General features: G+C 41.9%; 1 protein-coding gene across 1 annotated transcript in view; it reads left to right on the top strand.

The window, feature by feature from the left end:
- CSAD (cysteine sulfinic acid decarboxylase) overlaps positions 1-17,755 on the top strand; it is a 74,061-nt gene that overhangs the window by 46,566 nt on the left and 9,740 nt on the right. Inside the window, exons 8-9 of the mRNA XM_044285495.1 lie at positions 11,251-11,367; positions 16,951-17,015. Coding sequence (XP_044141430.1) covers positions 11,251-11,367; positions 16,951-17,015 — 182 coding nt within the window. The remainder of the gene's footprint in view (positions 1-11,250; positions 11,368-16,950; positions 17,016-17,755) is intronic.

Raw genomic sequence — 17,755 nt, 5'->3', positions numbered from 1 at the left:
GTGCCATAGGAACAGAAGCAGTTGTAGGCCTCATGCTGTGCCTGTAGTCCTATAGGGCAGTGCATGGAGTGCATTACAATCAAATATGTGGAGCAGTAGGAACACCCTGTGAGTGTGTATGGTGCCTCAGGGAGGCATTGTTTTGTACCCACATGCAATACTTCGAGCATAGAATACTTTGGCAATATGCCATCATGTTATTTTCACAGATTAAATCTGTGAAATGAAAATCCTCGAGTGGAAAAAAATAAATCAGAGAATCTTAGAGTGGACTTAAAGAGGACCTTTCACTTGTATAAACTATGTGAACTGAGTATACTGCCATATAGAGCGGCACCCGGGGATCTCACTGCACTTACTATTATCCCCGGGCGCCGCTCCGTTCTCCCGTTGTAGGCTCCGGTACCTTTGCTCCTTAAGTTATAGTAGGCTGGTCTTCCCTTGTCCTGTGGGCGTCTCCTTCTCCTAGGCTGCAGTGATGGCCAATCGCAGCGCACAGCTCACAGCCTGGGAGAAAAAAACCTCCCAGGCTGTGAGCTGTGCGCTGCGATTGGCCAGCGCTGCAGCCTAGGAGAAGGAGACGCCCACAGGACAAGGGAAGACCCGCCTACTATAACTTAAGGAGCAAAGGTACCGGAGCCTACAACGGGAGAACGTAGCAGCGCCCGGGGATAATAGTAAGTGCAGTGAGATCCCCGGGCGCCGCTCTATATGGCAGCATACTCAGTTCACATAGTTTATACAAGTGAAAGGTCCTCTTTAAACAAAGGCCTTTCACACCGGCTGAAGGATACTATATGGAAGATGAATGATCGTTAATATGATTATTCTTTCCCTATACACTTTGCATTATATCGGCAGCACATCCCTTGTTTACATGGGAAGATGTACAATGGCCAGGAAGGAGACGGAGCGGAGGATGGGTGTGGTAGTGGCTCTGGCTGTCTCAGTCAATCACAATGGCTTTCCTCACACCGTCGTTCCCTATGGCCAGTGCAGTGAAAGGAGGGCGCACCCTTTCTTCCCTTTGTTCTTGGACTCCTGCCTGATGGCAGTTGGGGTGCCTGTGATGTTAAGTGTCTGTATGGGTGCAAGCCAGGAATTGTAGAGTGCAATGGCCAGCGTATGGTGTAGGAGTCAGAAAACCAGGCCAGAGGTAGAAAAAAAATCGTCTCACTATACTGTAGTGCAAAATGGGAGTTGTAGTACATCCAACTATAGCAGACACAGTTCCGGGTGTACAAAGTGCAGTTTTCTTCCAGATACAGATTGTATGGATTTAGGCAAGGATATAAATTATAGCCCTCTTTCCTCTCTATCTTGCTAAAGTCTCTATCAGTAAAATCTATGGCTGGGGAAAGTACCTAAGCAATAATGGCTATACATGTCCATGAAGGGTGTCTTAACGATGTCCCTCACAGCAGCAAAATCAGAATGGCTGTAGTAGCAGGTTATCTTGCTGACTGCTATGCCTGGCCGTGCAGATTCAAAGTTCTCCTTTATCTTCCCCTCTTTATGTCCTTCTCTTTCTTGTTCTGTATATCTTTCAGAGATCTGTTAGTCGCTTTCTGCACCTAAGGAGAGGGAGCATGAAGCAACAGTTTTCTATCTCAACTCTCCCCAGTACAACCTCAAGCTGGGGGTAGCGCCAGCCACCAAATAGTCTCCTACAAAGGCTGAGCCAGGACTGTTAAGGCTAACTGTGCCATCCATACATAGCTATGCTGGGTGCAATACATATCATAATATTACATAGTAATCCATAACAAACCATTTGCAGATAACCCCTTCTCTGGGGTACTGCAGATGTACTGCCAGCCATAGGGCATTTTTCTGTTCACATAACTGATGTGGTCACCTGGCAAATCAGCATTTGCTCGATTGTTGGCTAACTGCTGCCCTGTTTACACAGGTCAGTGACAGGGAACAAGTGTTTGACTGAGTGCTTGTTCTGCTTAGGGGCGGACACAGACAGCAGAGGGTCCCTGTGCAAGGAATCTACATGGGGCCCCCCAAACCACACATAAAAATCTAAACATATACGTGCAAATAAAAAACATCTTGTTAATATGGGTCAATATGTTTACAGTATGTAAATATATGTTTTTTTTCATACTAGGCCACACCTCTAACTCTGCCCAAAGCGTAACTATACACAACCAGTCCCCTTAATGCCCCCACATAGTAATTATTCCCCCTTTGTACCTGCACATAGTAGTAATGCCCACAATGTGCCCCCTTCACAGTAGCTATGCCCAGATGTGCCCCTTCGCAGTACTTATGCCCAGATATGTGCCCCCTTCACAGCAGTGATGCCCAGATATGTGCCCCCTTCACAGCACTTATGCCCAGATATGTGCCCCCTTCAAAGCAGTTATGCCCAGATCTGTGCCCATTTCACAGCAGTTATGCCCAGAGAAGCCCCCTTCACATCAGTTATGCCCAGATATGTGCCCCTTCACAGTAGCTATGCCAGATATGTTCCCCCTTCACAGCAGTTATGCCCAAATGTGCCCCCTTCACAGTAGCTATGCCAGATACTGTATGTGCCCCATTCATAATAGTTATGTCCAGATATGTGCCCCCTTTACAGTAGCTATGCCCAGATATGTTCCCCTTTCACAGTAGTTATGTCCAGACATGTGCCCCCTTCACAGTAGCTATGCCCAGATATGTACCCCTTCACAGTAGTTATGTCCATATATGTGCCCCCTTCACAGCACTTATGCCCAGATATGCTCCCCCTGCTCCGTACAGTATTGGAACGAAGTTTTATGCGAATCGACTTTGGATGTTTCATTCAAAGTCGATTGGCTCATCCCTATAAATAACATCTCTTCCTTACAGTCTTCTATAACATACAGTCCCATGTAAATAACTTAAATCCCCTCCTTCATCTCTTCCAATGCAAAGTCCCATTTAAATAACATTACTCCTTACCCTCCAGTTCTTTATAATTTCCAGTTCCATGTAAATAACACCAGTCATATCCTCCCATGTAACTAAGAAAGGAGAAGGTTTATTAGGGGAGAACCACATCTCCCAGCATTTCTCTGGCACTTACATGGCATCACAGGTCTCTACTGCTGAGCACTGGCTTTTTCTGCACTGGTCACATGATCGTGACCTCATCATAGGTCCTACCACCATTTCTAGTGTTGAAAAGATCACATGACTATGATGTCATCGCAGGTCCTTCGGCTATGGTGTATGGGCAGAACCGGCAGCAGATTCACAGTAAGTCCTAATCAGTCCCTCCCAAACGCCCACTCCACCCCAAGGTGACAAGGTTACCCTGGCAGAGGAAGGGAGAGGAACAAAAATTATAAACACCTCAGCTGGCACTGGGAAGGGCCCCCTCACTCTCTGGGTCCCTGTGCAGCTGAACCAGCCACAGAGACAATATGTCTGCCCCTGGTTCTGCTAATCATTGGTGTGACAGTAAGGGTTCACAGATTTTTATACAGGGAGTGCAGAATTATTAGGCAAGTTGTCATTTTGAGGATAAATTTTATTATTGAACAACAACCATGTTCTCAATGAACCCAAAAAACTCATTAATATCAAAGCTGAATATTTTTGGAAGTAGTTTTTAGTTTGTTTTTAGTTTTAGCTATTTTAGGGGGATATCTGTGTGTGCAGGTGACTATTACTGTGCATAATTATTAGGCAACTTAACAAAAAACAAATATATACCCATTTCAATTATTTATTTTCAACAGTGAAACCAATATAACATCTCAACATTCACAAATATAAATTTCTGACATTCAAAAACAAAACAAAAACAAATCAGTGACCAATATAGCCACCTTTCTTTGCAAGGACACTCAAAAGCCTGCCATCCATGGATTCTGTCAGTGTTTTGATCTGTTCACCATCAACATTGCGTGCAGCAGCAACCAGAGCCTCCCAGACACTGTTCAGAGAGGTGTACTGTTTTCCCTCCTTGTAAATCTCACATTTGATGATGGACCACAGGTTCTCAATGGGGTTCAGACCAGGTGAACAAGGAGGCCATGTCATTAGATTTTCTTCTTTTATACCCTTTCTTGCCAGCCACGCTGTGGAGTACTTGGACGCGTGTGATGGAGCATTGTCCTGCATGAAAATCATGTTTTTCTTGAAGGATGCAGACTTCTTCCTGTACCACTGCTTGAAGAAGGTGTCTTCCAGAAACTGGCAGTAGGACTAGGAGTTGAGCTTGACTCCATCCTCAACCCGAAAAGGCCCCACAAGCTCATCTTTGATGATACCAGCCCAAACCAGTACTCCACCTCCACCTTGCTGGCGTCTGAGTCGGACTGGAGCTCTCTGCCCTTTACCAATCCAGCCACGGGCCCATCCATCTGGCCCATCAAAACTCACTCTCATTTCATCAGTCCATAAAACCTTAGAAAAATCAGTCTTGAGATATTTCTTGGCCCAGTCTTGACGTTTCAGCTTGTGTGTCTTGTTCAGTGGTGGTCGTCTTTCAGCCTTTCTTACCTTGGCCATGTCTCTGAGTATTGCACACCTTGTGCTTTTGGGCACTCCAGTGATGTTGCAGCTCTGAAATATGGCCAAACTGGTGGCAAGTGGCATCTTGGCAGCTGCACGCTTGACTTTTCTCAGTTCATGGGCAGTTATTTTGCGCCTTGGTTTTTCCACACGCTTCTTGCGACCCTGTTGACTATTTTGAATGAAACGCTTGATTGTTCGATGATCACGCTTCAGAAGCTTTGCAATTTTAAGAGTGCTGCATCCCTCTGCAAGATATCTCACTATTTTTGACTTTTCTGAGCCTGTCAAGTTCTTCTTTTGACCCATTTTGCCAAAGGAAAGGAAGTTGCCTAATAATTATGCACACCTGATATAGGGTGTTGATGTCATTAGACCACACCCCTTCTCATTACAGAGATGCACATCACCTAATATGCTTAATTGGTAGTAGGCTTTAGAGCCTATACAGCTTAGAGTAAGACAACATGCATAAAGAGGATGATGTGGTCAAAATACTCATTTGCCTAATAATTCTGCACTCCCTGTAGATGCCTTATTCAGAATTCATATAACAAGGATGTCTAACATGTCCATGAGACCTTAGAAATGTTTTATGTTGCTCTGAAATTGCAGAAATGTCAATCACTGTGTAACATAAGCCAAATGTACAAAAGTCTTGAAAATGGACAATGGCATATCACAATGCAAAGTGTAAGGCTGCCAACCTCCTCACTATAGAATGCAATAATCTGACAACGCACTGAAACTGAAAGTTGTAGTGGAAAAGCTAAATGTTCAATAAAGACGGCCTCACATTGAACATGGTGTCTAAATTGAAGACAGCATATTATAGAGCAGGAGAAGCTGAGCAAATTGATACATAGTTTTATGGGAAAAGATTCAGTATAACCTGTTTATCATTGACTTAAATTCCTGCTCATTCTGGACTTTGAAGTCCAGGAGGCGGTCCTATCAGATATCGACTGCATTTGTATTCACTCAGCCCCCCCTGAGTCAATACTTTGTAGGACCACCCTTCTCTGCAATTGCAGCTTTTAGAGTATGTCTGTACCATCTTTGCACATTTAGAGGCTGACATTTTTGCTCATTCTTTGCGAAATAGCTCAAGGTCCGTCAGATTTGATGGAGACTGTCTGTGAACAGCAATTTTCAAATCTTGCCACAGATTCTCAATGGGATTTAGGTTTGGATTTTGACTGGGAGATTCTAACACATGGATATGCTTTGATCTAAACCATTCCATTGTAGCTTTGGCTGTTGGGATGTTTAGGATCGTTATCCTGCTGGAAGGTGAACCTCCGCCCCAGTCTCAAGTCTTTTGCAGCCTCTACCAGGTTTTCCTCCAGGATTGCCCTATATTTAGCTCCATCCATCTTCCCATCAACTCTGACCAGCTTCTCTGTCCCTGCTGAAGAAAAGCATTCCCACAGCATGATGCTGCCACCACCATGTTTCCTGGTGGGGATGGTAAGTTCAAGGTGATGCGCAGTGTTAGTTTTCCGCCACACATAGCTTTTGTGTTTAGGCCAAAAAGTTCAACTTTAATCTCATCTGCCCAGAGCACCTTCTTCCACATGTTTGCTGTGTCCCCTACATGGCTTGTGGCAAACTGCAAATGGGACTTCTTATGGCTTGCTTTCAAAAATGGCTTTCTTCTTGCCTGTCTTCCATAAAGGCCAAATTTGTGGAGTACACGACTAATAGTTGTCCTGTGGACAGATTCTCCCACCTGAGCAGTGCATCTCTGCAGCTCCTCCAGAGTGACCAGGGGCCTCTTCTCTAATTAGTGCTCTTCTTGCCTGGGCTGTCAGTTTAGCTAGACGGCCATGTATTGGTGGGTTTGCAGTTGCGCCATACTCCTTCCATTTTCGGATGATGGATTGAACAGTGCTCCATGAGATGTTCAGGGCTTGGGATATTTTTTATAACCTAACCCTGCTTTACACTTCTTTACAACTTGATCCCTGACCTGTCTGGTGTGATCCTTTTTTTTCATGATGCTGTTTAATCACTAACCAACCTCTGAGGCCTTCACAGAACAGCTGTAGTTATACTGAGATTAAATTACACACAAGAGGAGTCTAGCTACTAACTAGGTGACTTCTGAAAGCAATTGGTCAGACTGGATTTAATTTAGGGATATCAGAGTACAGGGGGCTGAATACAAATGCACACCACTCTTTTCAGATTTTTATTTACATTTTTTTTTGAAAACCATGTATCATTTACAGCTACTTCACATAAAATTCCAATAAAATGTAACCCCTTAAGGACGTACCGGTACGCCATGTTTGCCGAGTCCTTAAGGACCCAGGGCGCACCGGTACGTCCTAACTTTAAAATTAAAAATTTCACTGCGGCGCGGCGGGGGTTAATCGGAACAGGATGTCCGCTGAAATCATTCAGCGGGCATCCTTTCACAACCCCGGGGAGGGGGGGTCATGTGACCCCCCCCCCCCCCGCATCGGCGATCGCCGCAAATCGCAGGTCAATTCAGACAATAGCAAGCAATCAAAAAGGCGTTTGCCCACTGTACCAATCTAACCGTCACCTGATCCCGCAAAAAATGAGCCCCTACCTGAGACAATCGCCCAAAAAAAAAAAAAAAATATGGCTCAGAATATGGAGACATTAAAACATCATTTTTTTGGTTTTAAAAAAGCTGTTATTGTGTAAAACTTACATAAATAAAAAAAAGTATACATATTGGGTATCGCCACGTCCGTATCGCCTGGCTCTATAAACATATCACATGACTTAACCCCTCAGATGAACACCGTAAAAAATAAAAACTGCTAAATAAACCATTTTTTTGTCACCTAACATCACAAAAAGTACAATAGCAAGCAATCAAAAAGGCGTTTGCCCACCGTACCAATCTAACCATCACCTGATCCCGCAAAAAATGAGCCCCTACCTGAGACAATCGCCCCAAAAAAAAAAAAAAACTATGGCTCAGAATATGGAGACATTAAAACATCATTTTTTTTGTTTTAAAAAAGCTGTTATTGTATAAAACTTACATAAATAAAAAAAAGTATACATATTGGGTATCGCCACGTCCGTATCGCCTGGCTCTATAAACATATCACATGACCTAAGCCCTCAGATGAACACCGTAAAAAATAAAAACTGTGCTAAATAAACAATTTTTTTGTCACCTAACATCACAAAAAGTACAACAGCAAGCAATCAAAAAGGCGTTTGCCCACCGTACCAATCTAACCGTCACCTGATCCCGCAAAAAATGAGCCCCTACCTGAGACAATCGCCCAAAAAATAAAAAAAACTATGGCTCAGAATATGGAGACATTAAAACATAATTTTTTTGTTTTAAAAATGCTGTTATTGTGTAAAACTTACATAAATAAAAAAAAGTATACATATTGGGTATCGCCACGTCCGTATCGACCGGCTCTATGAAAATATCACATGACCTAAACCCTCAGGTGAACATCATCAAAAATTAAAAATAAAAACTGTGCTAAATAAACCATTTTTTGTCACCTTACATCACAAAAAGTGTAATAGCAAGCGATAAAAAAAGTCATATGCACCCCAAAATAGTGCCAATCAAACCATCATCTCATCCCGCAAAAAATCAGACCCTACCTAAGATAATCGCCCAAAAACTGAAAAAACTATGACTCTCAGAAGAAAGAGACACTAAAACATGATTATTTTTTTGTTTCAAAAATAATATTATTGTGTAAAACTTACATAAATAAAGAAAAATGTGTACATATAAGGTATCGCCGCGTCTGTATCGACCGGCTCTATAAAAATATCACATGACCTAACCCCTCAGATGAACACCGTAACATTTTTTAAATAAAAACTGTGCTAAATAATCCATTTTTGTCACCTTACATCACAAAAAGTGTAATATCAAGCGATCAAAAAGTCACACGCACCCCAAAATAGTGCCAATAAAACCGTCATCTCATCCCGCAAAAATCATACCCTACCCAAGGTAATCGCCCAAAAACTGAAAAAATGATGGCTCTCAGACTATGGAAACACTAAAACATGATTTTTTTTGGTACATATTTTTGTGCTCAAAAAGCCCCCTCGTCTTATACTCGAGTCTAGGTCTGTATTATGGCAACTTACATTGCCATAATACAGACCATGACATGTTGGGGGCCGGAGAAGCTGTTACTTACCTTTACAGCTGCTCCGGTCAGCTCCCAGCACGTCCGCGCGACACCTCTGTTAAGCTCCCAGTGTATATCTCGCGAGACACGCGGGCCGCGAGATTTACACTGGGAGCAGACCGCGAGATTTACACCGGCAGTAAGTACCGGCCCCTGCACAGCCTCCCCTCCCCCTGGACAGCTAAAAATAAAAAATAAACAACCTGATAAATATAAAAAAATTAAAATAAATAAATAAATGCCCAGTTGATGGGAGTCTCTCCCACTCATCCTCTGCAGCCTCTGTGGGTGGTCCAATGACTGTTGATATCACCGCTCTTCTTTTCTCCTGCACGCTGGCCGTAATGCAGCGCATGCAGTAACACTGCGTGTATAGTATGAGCCCCAACACCCCCAATAAATATTCAAAAACCTTTAACCTACTGATGCCTCAATTAATGTAATTTTATTGGTATCTATTTTTATTTTTGAAATTTACCAGTAGCTGCTGCATTTCCCACCCTAGTCTTATACTCGAGTCAAAAAATTTTCCCATTTTTTTGGGGTAAAATTAGGGGCCTCGGCTTATATTCGGGTCGGCTTATACTCGAGTATATATGGTAAATAAAAAAAAGTATACATATTAGGTATCACAGCGTCCGTAATAACTTTCTCTATAAAAATATATCACATGACCTAACACCTAAATTTAAACTGTGTAAAAAAAAAATATTTTTTGTCACCTTACATCACAAAAAGTGTAATAGCAAGCGATCAAAAAGTCACACGCACCCCAAAATAGTGCCAATAAAACAGTCACCTCACCCTGCAAATATCATACCCTAGCCAAGGTAATCGCCCAAAAACTGAAAAAATTATGGCTCTCAGACTATGGAAACACTAAAACATGATTTTTTTTGCTTCAAAAATGAAATCATTGTGCAAAACTTACATAAATAAATAAAAAGTATACATATTAGGTATTGCCGCATCCGTGACAACCTGGTCTATAAAAATATCACATGATCAAACCTGTCAGATGAATGTTGTAAATAACAAAAAAATAAAAACGGTTTCAAAACAGCTATTTCTTGTTACCTTGCCTCACAAAAAGTGTAATATAGAGCAACCAAAAATCATATGTACCCTAAACTAGTACCAACAATACTGCCACCCTATCCTGTAGTTTCTAAATTGGGGTCACTTTTTTGGAGTTTCTACTCTAGGGCCGCATCAGGGGGGCTTCAAATGGGACATGGTGTCAAAAAAAACAGTCCAGCAAAATCTGCTTTCCAAAAACCGTATGGCATTCCTTTCCTTCTGCGCCCTGCCGTGTGTCCGTACGCAGTTTACGACCACATATGGGGTGTTTCTGTAAACTACAGAATCAGGGCCATAAATATTGAGTTTGGTTTGGCTGTTAACCCTTGCTTTGTAACTGGAAAAAAAATATTAAAATGGAAAATCTGCCAAAAAAGTGAAATTGGATCTCTATTTTCCATTAATTCTTGTGGAACACCTAAAGGGTTAACAACATTTGTAAAATCAGTTTTGAATACCTTGAGGGGTGTAAGTTTCTTAGATGGGGTCACTTATATGGAGTTTCTACTCTAGGGGTGCATTAAGGGGGCTTCAAATGGGACATGGTGTAAAAAAAACATTCCAGCAAAACCTGCCTTCCAAAAACCGTATGGCATTCCTTTCCTTCTGCGCCCTGCTGTGTGCCCGTACAGCGGTTTACGACCTCATATGGGGTGTTTCTGTAAACTAAAGAATCAGGGCCATAAATATTGAGTTTGGTTTGGCTGTTAACCCTTGCTTTGTAACTGGAAAAAAAATATTTAAATGGAAAAATCTGCCAACAAAGTGAAATTTTGAAATTGTATCTCTATTTTCCATTAATTCTTGTGGAACACCTAAAGGGTTAACAAAGTTTGTGAAATCAGTTTTGACTACCTTGAGGGGTGTAGTTTATAGAATGGGGTGGAATGTTTCTATTATGTAAGCCTCGCAAAGTGACTTCAAACCTGAACTGGTCTCTAAAAATTGGGTTTCTGAAAATTAATGAAAAATTTCAAGATTTGCTTCTAAACTTCTAAGCCTTGTAACATCCCCAAAAAATAAAATATCATTCCCAAAATGATCCAAACATGAAGTAGACATATTGGGAATGTAAAGTAATAACTATTTTTGGAGATATTACTATGTATTATAGAAGTAGAGAAATTGAAACTTGTAAATTTGCAATTTTTTTGCAGATTTTTAGTAAATTTGCAATTTTTTTATAAATAAAAATGAATTATTTTTTTCTTCATTTTACCAGTGTCATGAAGTACAATATGTGACGAAAAAACAGTCTCAGAATGGCCTGAATAAATTAAAGCGTTTTAAAGTTATCAGCACTTAAAGTGACACTGGTCAGATTAGCAAAAAATGGCCAAGTCCTTAAGGGGTTAAAATTTAAGTTTGTGGGTGTAACATGAAAAATGTGGAAAAGTTCAAGGGGTATGAATACTTTTTCAAGGCACTGTAGTTGAAAATCAAATGTTGCACAACTGAGATGGACTGTGTGAAGTTGATGCCAGAGTTTAATTTATTTCTCTCACTTTAGGGTTCTGTGCCTTTCTTGGTAAGCACAACTTGTGGGACAACTGTTTTTGGAGCATTTGATCCACTTGAAGGAATAGCTGACGTGTGTGAGCGGCATAGTCTATGGCTTCATGTTGATGTAAGTTTGATGTTTAATACATCAATATTGGTAATTGTTTATAATATGTCTGTAAAGAATAAATCAAGGCAACTGGACTTACTGTAGATTTCTTGAAAACGTTTCACTTCCAACGAGCTTTCTCAATTCTGAGTGACTGTACAAGAATTCTCTGGGAATTCTCTGTTTATAATATGGCATCAGTTTTTATAAAATCAGTGCATGCGCACTATTATTGTCAAATCAGTGGATATCCAATACCTGGCCTTCTGCTTCTTTTGGTTTTCACAAAGTTTGTTGCTCCAGTGTTTTTAGATGTTTTTGTCTGATGTTTCTATGGTATTCTAAAGTACCATTATAAGCATTTCCTAAGGCCGGGTTAATCTGTGTTGTGAACTCCGGCACTGTAATCCAGACTGCTGGAGTTCAGAGCACAGATGTGAACTCAGCCTAAGTTTTTTTATTTAATTTTATTGACAAATACATCAAGGTTATGTAAAGACTAAAAATTTCCAGTGTTGACCTTTCTTTTTCAAAATGTCTGCAATTCACCCTGGCATGCTGGATATAAGCTTCTGGGCCGAATCCTGACTGATGGCAATCCACTCTTGCCTTATCAGTGCTTGGAGTTTATCACAACTTCTGTGTTTTTGTTTGTAAACCCACATTTTGAGGATTGACCACAGTTTCTGAACAGGATTGAAAACTGTGAGTTTCCTGGCTATGGACCACAATTGTATGCCACCAACAATTGTACCATAAATGTGTGCACTGCATTTCTGAATTCCCATGGAGGTTCTGCTAACATCTGGAGTTAGCGGGTTTTTTTCCCCATACAAAATGCAGTAAAACTGCATGTATACAAAAATTGCAAAAACTGCAAAAGTTGTCAAAATCACAATTAAATAAAACTATGTGGGAACCCAGCTTAAGCATGTAATTGATGATATACCGTGGTATGTATGCCCCAATTTCTTGATACCGAACATTTCTATAACTTATAAATAATAATATCAATTTTCATGTAAGACAGAAGACCACATATTTTGTAAAAATATCAGCCATAGCCTACTAAATTCATACAATGTTATACCTTAATGTAAACTGGTCATTCACTGATCAGTTTACTGCTCCCCCAAACAATGCTTAAATATTGGACACAAACCCTGCATAATAAGAGTAACAATCTATTACTTAGCATGCCCCAAACCACTCATATATATTGGTACCTTATACTCTTAGTTATTAAAATGGAATGTACAGATTATTATTCCAAAAACGAAAGGCTCATAGGTTCTAAAAAAATACAGAGCAACTGGCATTTTAATGGATTCTCAAAAGAAAAAGTATGATGTTCGTGTAGTAGATATATCACATCATCTTCTTAAAGGGTTTTCCCAGCTCCTGATATTAATGACCTATCTTTAGGATATGTCATTAATATGTGATCGGTGAGGGTCTGATACCCTACACCCCAAAAGATAGGTCATCAATATCAGGAGCTTCGAAAGCACCTTTTTGGGTGATTGTAGTAGAGGTGTCACACTGCCATTTAGATCAGTCGGCTCTTAGCTATATTAGGGCGGCGCTCACTCACTGACATCACGCGCCTGCTCCTCTCACTAGGCGGCACAGGCGCGTGATGTCAGTGAGTGAGCGCCGCCCGCCCACACTGCCTGCTGTTACCGGCGCTAAGACATAGTAAGGTATCCAGTAAACAGATCAGCAATGATTAAAGTTAAAGTTACTTATTAGTTTATAAATGTACTCCTGTGAGCATCGGGGAGGGGGATCTGTAGATGTCACTGTTTAGGGGAATCTGTGGATGGCACTGTTTAGGGGAAGGGGATCTCTAGATGGCACTGTTTAAGGGAGAGGGGTCTGTGGATGGCACTGTTTAGGGGGGATCTGTGGATGGCACATAAGAAGGGGTGGGGTTTAGAGAGAAAGGGGTTTGGCCTTGACAGGAAGGGGTGGGTCAATTTTATATTAGGGGGGTGCCCGAGTTTAGTCTCGCCTAGGGCAGCACAAAACCAAGATACACCACTGCATATGAGAGCAAAAACCAAGCCATGAAGAGGAAAGAACTGCCTGTAAAGTAATCAGGGGAGAAGGGCCTTGGTAAGAGAGGTGACCAAGAACCTAATGGTCACAGACTGAGCTCCAAAGATCCCATATGCAGATAGGAGAAACGTCAAGAGGGGTAGCCATCACTTCAGCACGCCATCAATCTGGGCATTATGGCAAAATCACTAGAAAGAAGCCTTTTCTTAGTAAAATACACACAAAAGCCCGTCTCGAGTTTGCAAAAAAAGCACCTAAAGGAATCTGAGACTGTGAGAAACAATATTCTGTGGTCTGATAAAACCAAGATTGAACTTTTGGGCCGCACTTCTAAGTGTCATGTCTGGAGGAAACCAGTCACTGCTTATCACCTGCCCAATACCATCCCTACAGTGAAGCATGGTGGTAGCATCATCATGCTACAGGGATGTTTTTTAGCAGCTGGGCCAGGGAGAGTTGAGGGAAAGCTGAATGGAGCAAATTACAGAAATGGAGCAAAGCATATGCTGTGAAGATACGAGATGTGCAGCACCTGAAACTACGGATACTGGAAGCCTGTGCTAGCATTTCTCCTGCGGTGTTGCTATCAGTGTGTTAAGAGTGGGAGAAGAGGGTTGCATTGACAATTCAACACAATGGGCAGCACATTGAACACATTTTATAAGTGGTCAGAAACTTGTAAATAACTCATGAAAGAATAAAGTTACGTTAAAACCAAGCACACCATTGTTTTTCTTGTGAAATTCCCAATAAGTTTGATGTGTCACATGACCCTCTTCCTATTGAAAAAACAAAAGTTGGATTCAAAATGTCCGACTTCAAAATGGCCGCCATGGTCACTACCCATCTTGAAAAGTTTCCCCCCTCACATATACTAATGTGCCACAAAAGGAAGTTAATGTCACCAACCATTCCCATTTTATTAAGGTGTATCCATATAAATGGCCCACCCTGTACTTTAATTACTGAAATCATACATTTCTATTAAAAAATAGCTCTAAAATTGCCCATTTTGTGCCTTATCAATGCTTCACGTTCCACACTGACTGCTGCTGCCCTCACTGAGATATATATACTGTATATATATATTTATGAGAGAGAGAGGCAGTAAGAGCAGCAGCAGTCAGTGTGGAGTGTTGAGCATTGGTATGGCACAAAATCGTCAATTTTAGAGCTATTTTTCTAATAGAAATGTATGTTACAAAAATGGTCGGTATCACTGCCCATGCACATTACAAAAAAAAAGAATGACAATTACACTTTAACTAAAATACGATTTGTTTTCTTATCAGGGAATAATAGTGCAGAGTTACCAAGCTCTAGCAACTAATGTCCTGTGTGAGAAGGAACACCTAGGACTATGATACAATTCTCCCTTCATGCCACCAAACATAATTTATGCCCACATTGTGCCCCCTCACAGAATTATGCCCAGCTGTGCTCCCAGTAATATGCCCAGTTATGTGCCCCCAGTAATATGTCCAGCTGTGCCCCCAGTAATATGCCCAGTTATGTGCCCCCAGTAATACAGTCCTGATCAAAAGTTTAAGACCACTTGAAAAATGGCAAAAAAATCATATTTAGCATGGCTGGATCTTAACAAGGTTCCAAGTAGAGCTTCAACATGCAACAAGAAGAAATGGGAGTGAGACAAAACATATTTTTAGCATTCAATTTAATGAAAACAACGAATAAACTGAAACAGGCTGTTTTTCAGCTGATCAAAAGTTTAGGACCACACCTCACAAAAAAAACTAAATCCCCCCCAAAACATAAATCCAACTTCCAAACATGAACTCAGTAATGAGTAGCTCCGCCGTTATTTTTGATCACTTCAAAGATTCGTTTCGGCGTGCTTGAGGAAAGCGTTTCCATGAGGTGAGTGGGAACATTTCTCCAAGTGGTGAAGACGGCCGCACGAAGACCATCTACTGTCTGGAACTGTTGTCCATTTTTGTAAACTTCCCTTGCCATCCATCCCCAAAGGTTCTCAATTGGATTTAGATCAGGGGAACACGCAGGATGGGCCAAACGAGTGATGTTATTATTCTGGAAGAAGTCCCTTGTCCTGCAGGCATTGTGTACTGTAGCATTGTCCTGTTGAAAAACCCAGTCGTTACCACACAGACGAGGGCCCTCAGTCATGAGGAATGCTCTCTGCAACATCTGGACATAGCCAACGGCCGTTTGACGCCCCTGCACTTCCTGAAGCTCCATTGTTCCACTGAAGGAAAAAGCACCCCACACCATTATGGCGCCCCCTCCACTGTGGCGCATAGAAAACATCTCAGGTGGGATCTGCTTGTCATGCCAGTAACTTTGGAAACCATCAAGACCATCAAGGTAAAAATAAATTCTCATCGGAGAATAAAACTTTCTTCCACCTTTGAATGTCCCATGTTTGGTGCTCTCTTGCAAAGTCCAAACGAGCAGTTCTGTGGCGTTCAAGGAGACGAGGTGTTTGAAGACTTTTTTTTTAAGCCCTTCAGTCTCAGATGCCGTCTGACGGTTATGGGGCTGCAGTCAGCACTAGTAAGGGCCTTAATTTGGGTCGAGGATTGTCCAGTGTCTTGACGGACAGCTAAATGGATCCTCCGGCTCAGTGCTGGTGAAATTTTCTGGGGTCTTCCACTTGACTTTTTTGTTCCATAACCCTCAAGATCATTTAAGAAATTCCAAATGACTGTCTTACTGCGTCCCACCTCAGCAGCGATGGCGCGCTGTGAGAGACCTTGCTTATGCAGTTCAACAACCCAACCACGTTCAAAAAGGGAGACTTTTTTTGCCTTTGCCTTCACAACGTGTGACTACCTGACAGAAAATGACAATGAATCCACATCTTTGCACAGATTTGGCCTTTTAAAGGCATGTGGTCCTAAAATTTTGATCAGCTGAAAACCAGCCTGTTTCAGTTTAATCGTTATTTTCAATTAATTGAATGCTCAAAAAATGTTTCGTCTCACTCTCATTTCTTCTTGTTGCATGTTGAAGCTCTACTTGGAACTTTGTTAAGATCCAACAATGTAAAATATGATTTTTTGCCATTTTTCAAGTGGTCTTAAACTTTTGATCAGGACTGTATGTCCAGCTGTCCCCCCCAGTAATATGCCCAACTGTGCCCCCAGTAGTATATCCAGTTATGTGCCCCTCACAGAAAGTTAAAAAAAATAAACACCGGCTGCTCTGGTCTGTGGAGAAGACGGGGCCAAGGTTGACTGGTGGCCGGCCCCACAGAGACCAGAGGTGTGGAGAGTCAGCAGGGGGGAGGAATGATGAAGCAGGGAGCCGATGCCGGCTCTCTGCTTCATCATTATACAGGCAACTGTCCATAGGAAGCAGAGACAGCTGCCAGAAAGCGGGACAGCCACTGAAATCCGGGACTCTTCCGCCGGATCTGGGATGGTTGGGAAGTATGCAGTATGTTGCTATGCAGTCGGGTTTGACAATTACTGGTAATAGCTCTTAATATTTGTATAAAACTTGCCCCAATAGCTGTGGAGGGTTCTCTATAACTAATTTATATTATTTTGTTTTCTGTAGGCTGCATGGGGAGGCAGTGCCTTGTTCTCCAGTAGGCACAGACATCTACTGAAGGGGATAGAGAGGTCAGTAAAATGCCTAGCTACAAAATCAATACAGATGACAGCAGAGGGCCTGGTGCAAGAGCAGCACATGGGCCTGCTGCAATCTGTATGAAACTGCTGGACAGTGGGAACCCTTACCTACTGGGCCCTTCTTCAGCTCCACAAATAGCACATACATACTTACCAATTTTTCAATTGGATAAAATCAGGGCATCTAGGCTCCTCCCCTGGGAACGCCTTACTCCGCCTAGGATCACCCACTTATGGGCATTACTCCACTATTATTGTATCACTGTGTACATTATCTCTGTACTGTGACATCATTTTGTGCATTATACATGTACCATGACATCAGTGTGTGCCATAGACTTGTGCATTAAGGAGACCAATCATAACCTTTTCTGAACATGTTGCTGAAAGTGGTCATGGCCAAGTTTTACTGTGTGGCCCCATGGTTACTAGTTCTGCCCTTGCAGATGTACAGCATCCATCTAAAACCATCCTAAATTGGGATTCACATTAAGTAAAAAATTGGCGAAAATAAACAATTACAGCGCAGGAGTTAAGATCTGTATTTCTTATTTTTCTACTGCCCCCCGTTCACCCACTATCAGTGTTTAAACATACATTGCCAGGACTGCGGTGCATGCGCACATGAGTCCTCACCATTATGTTGGCATGGCACAGCAGTCCGGACTGTTTTTTTCAGCACAGCTTTGAGTGCTGACAACGTGGGAACTGGGGGCAGAAGGAAAATACTA

Source organism: Bufo gargarizans, chromosome 3 (genome assembly GCF_014858855.1).
Source record: "Bufo gargarizans isolate SCDJY-AF-19 chromosome 3, ASM1485885v1, whole genome shotgun sequence".
Lineage (NCBI taxonomy): Eukaryota > Metazoa > Chordata > Amphibia > Anura > Bufonidae > Bufo > Bufo gargarizans.
This window is presented reverse-complemented; position numbering and strand designations above follow the sequence as displayed.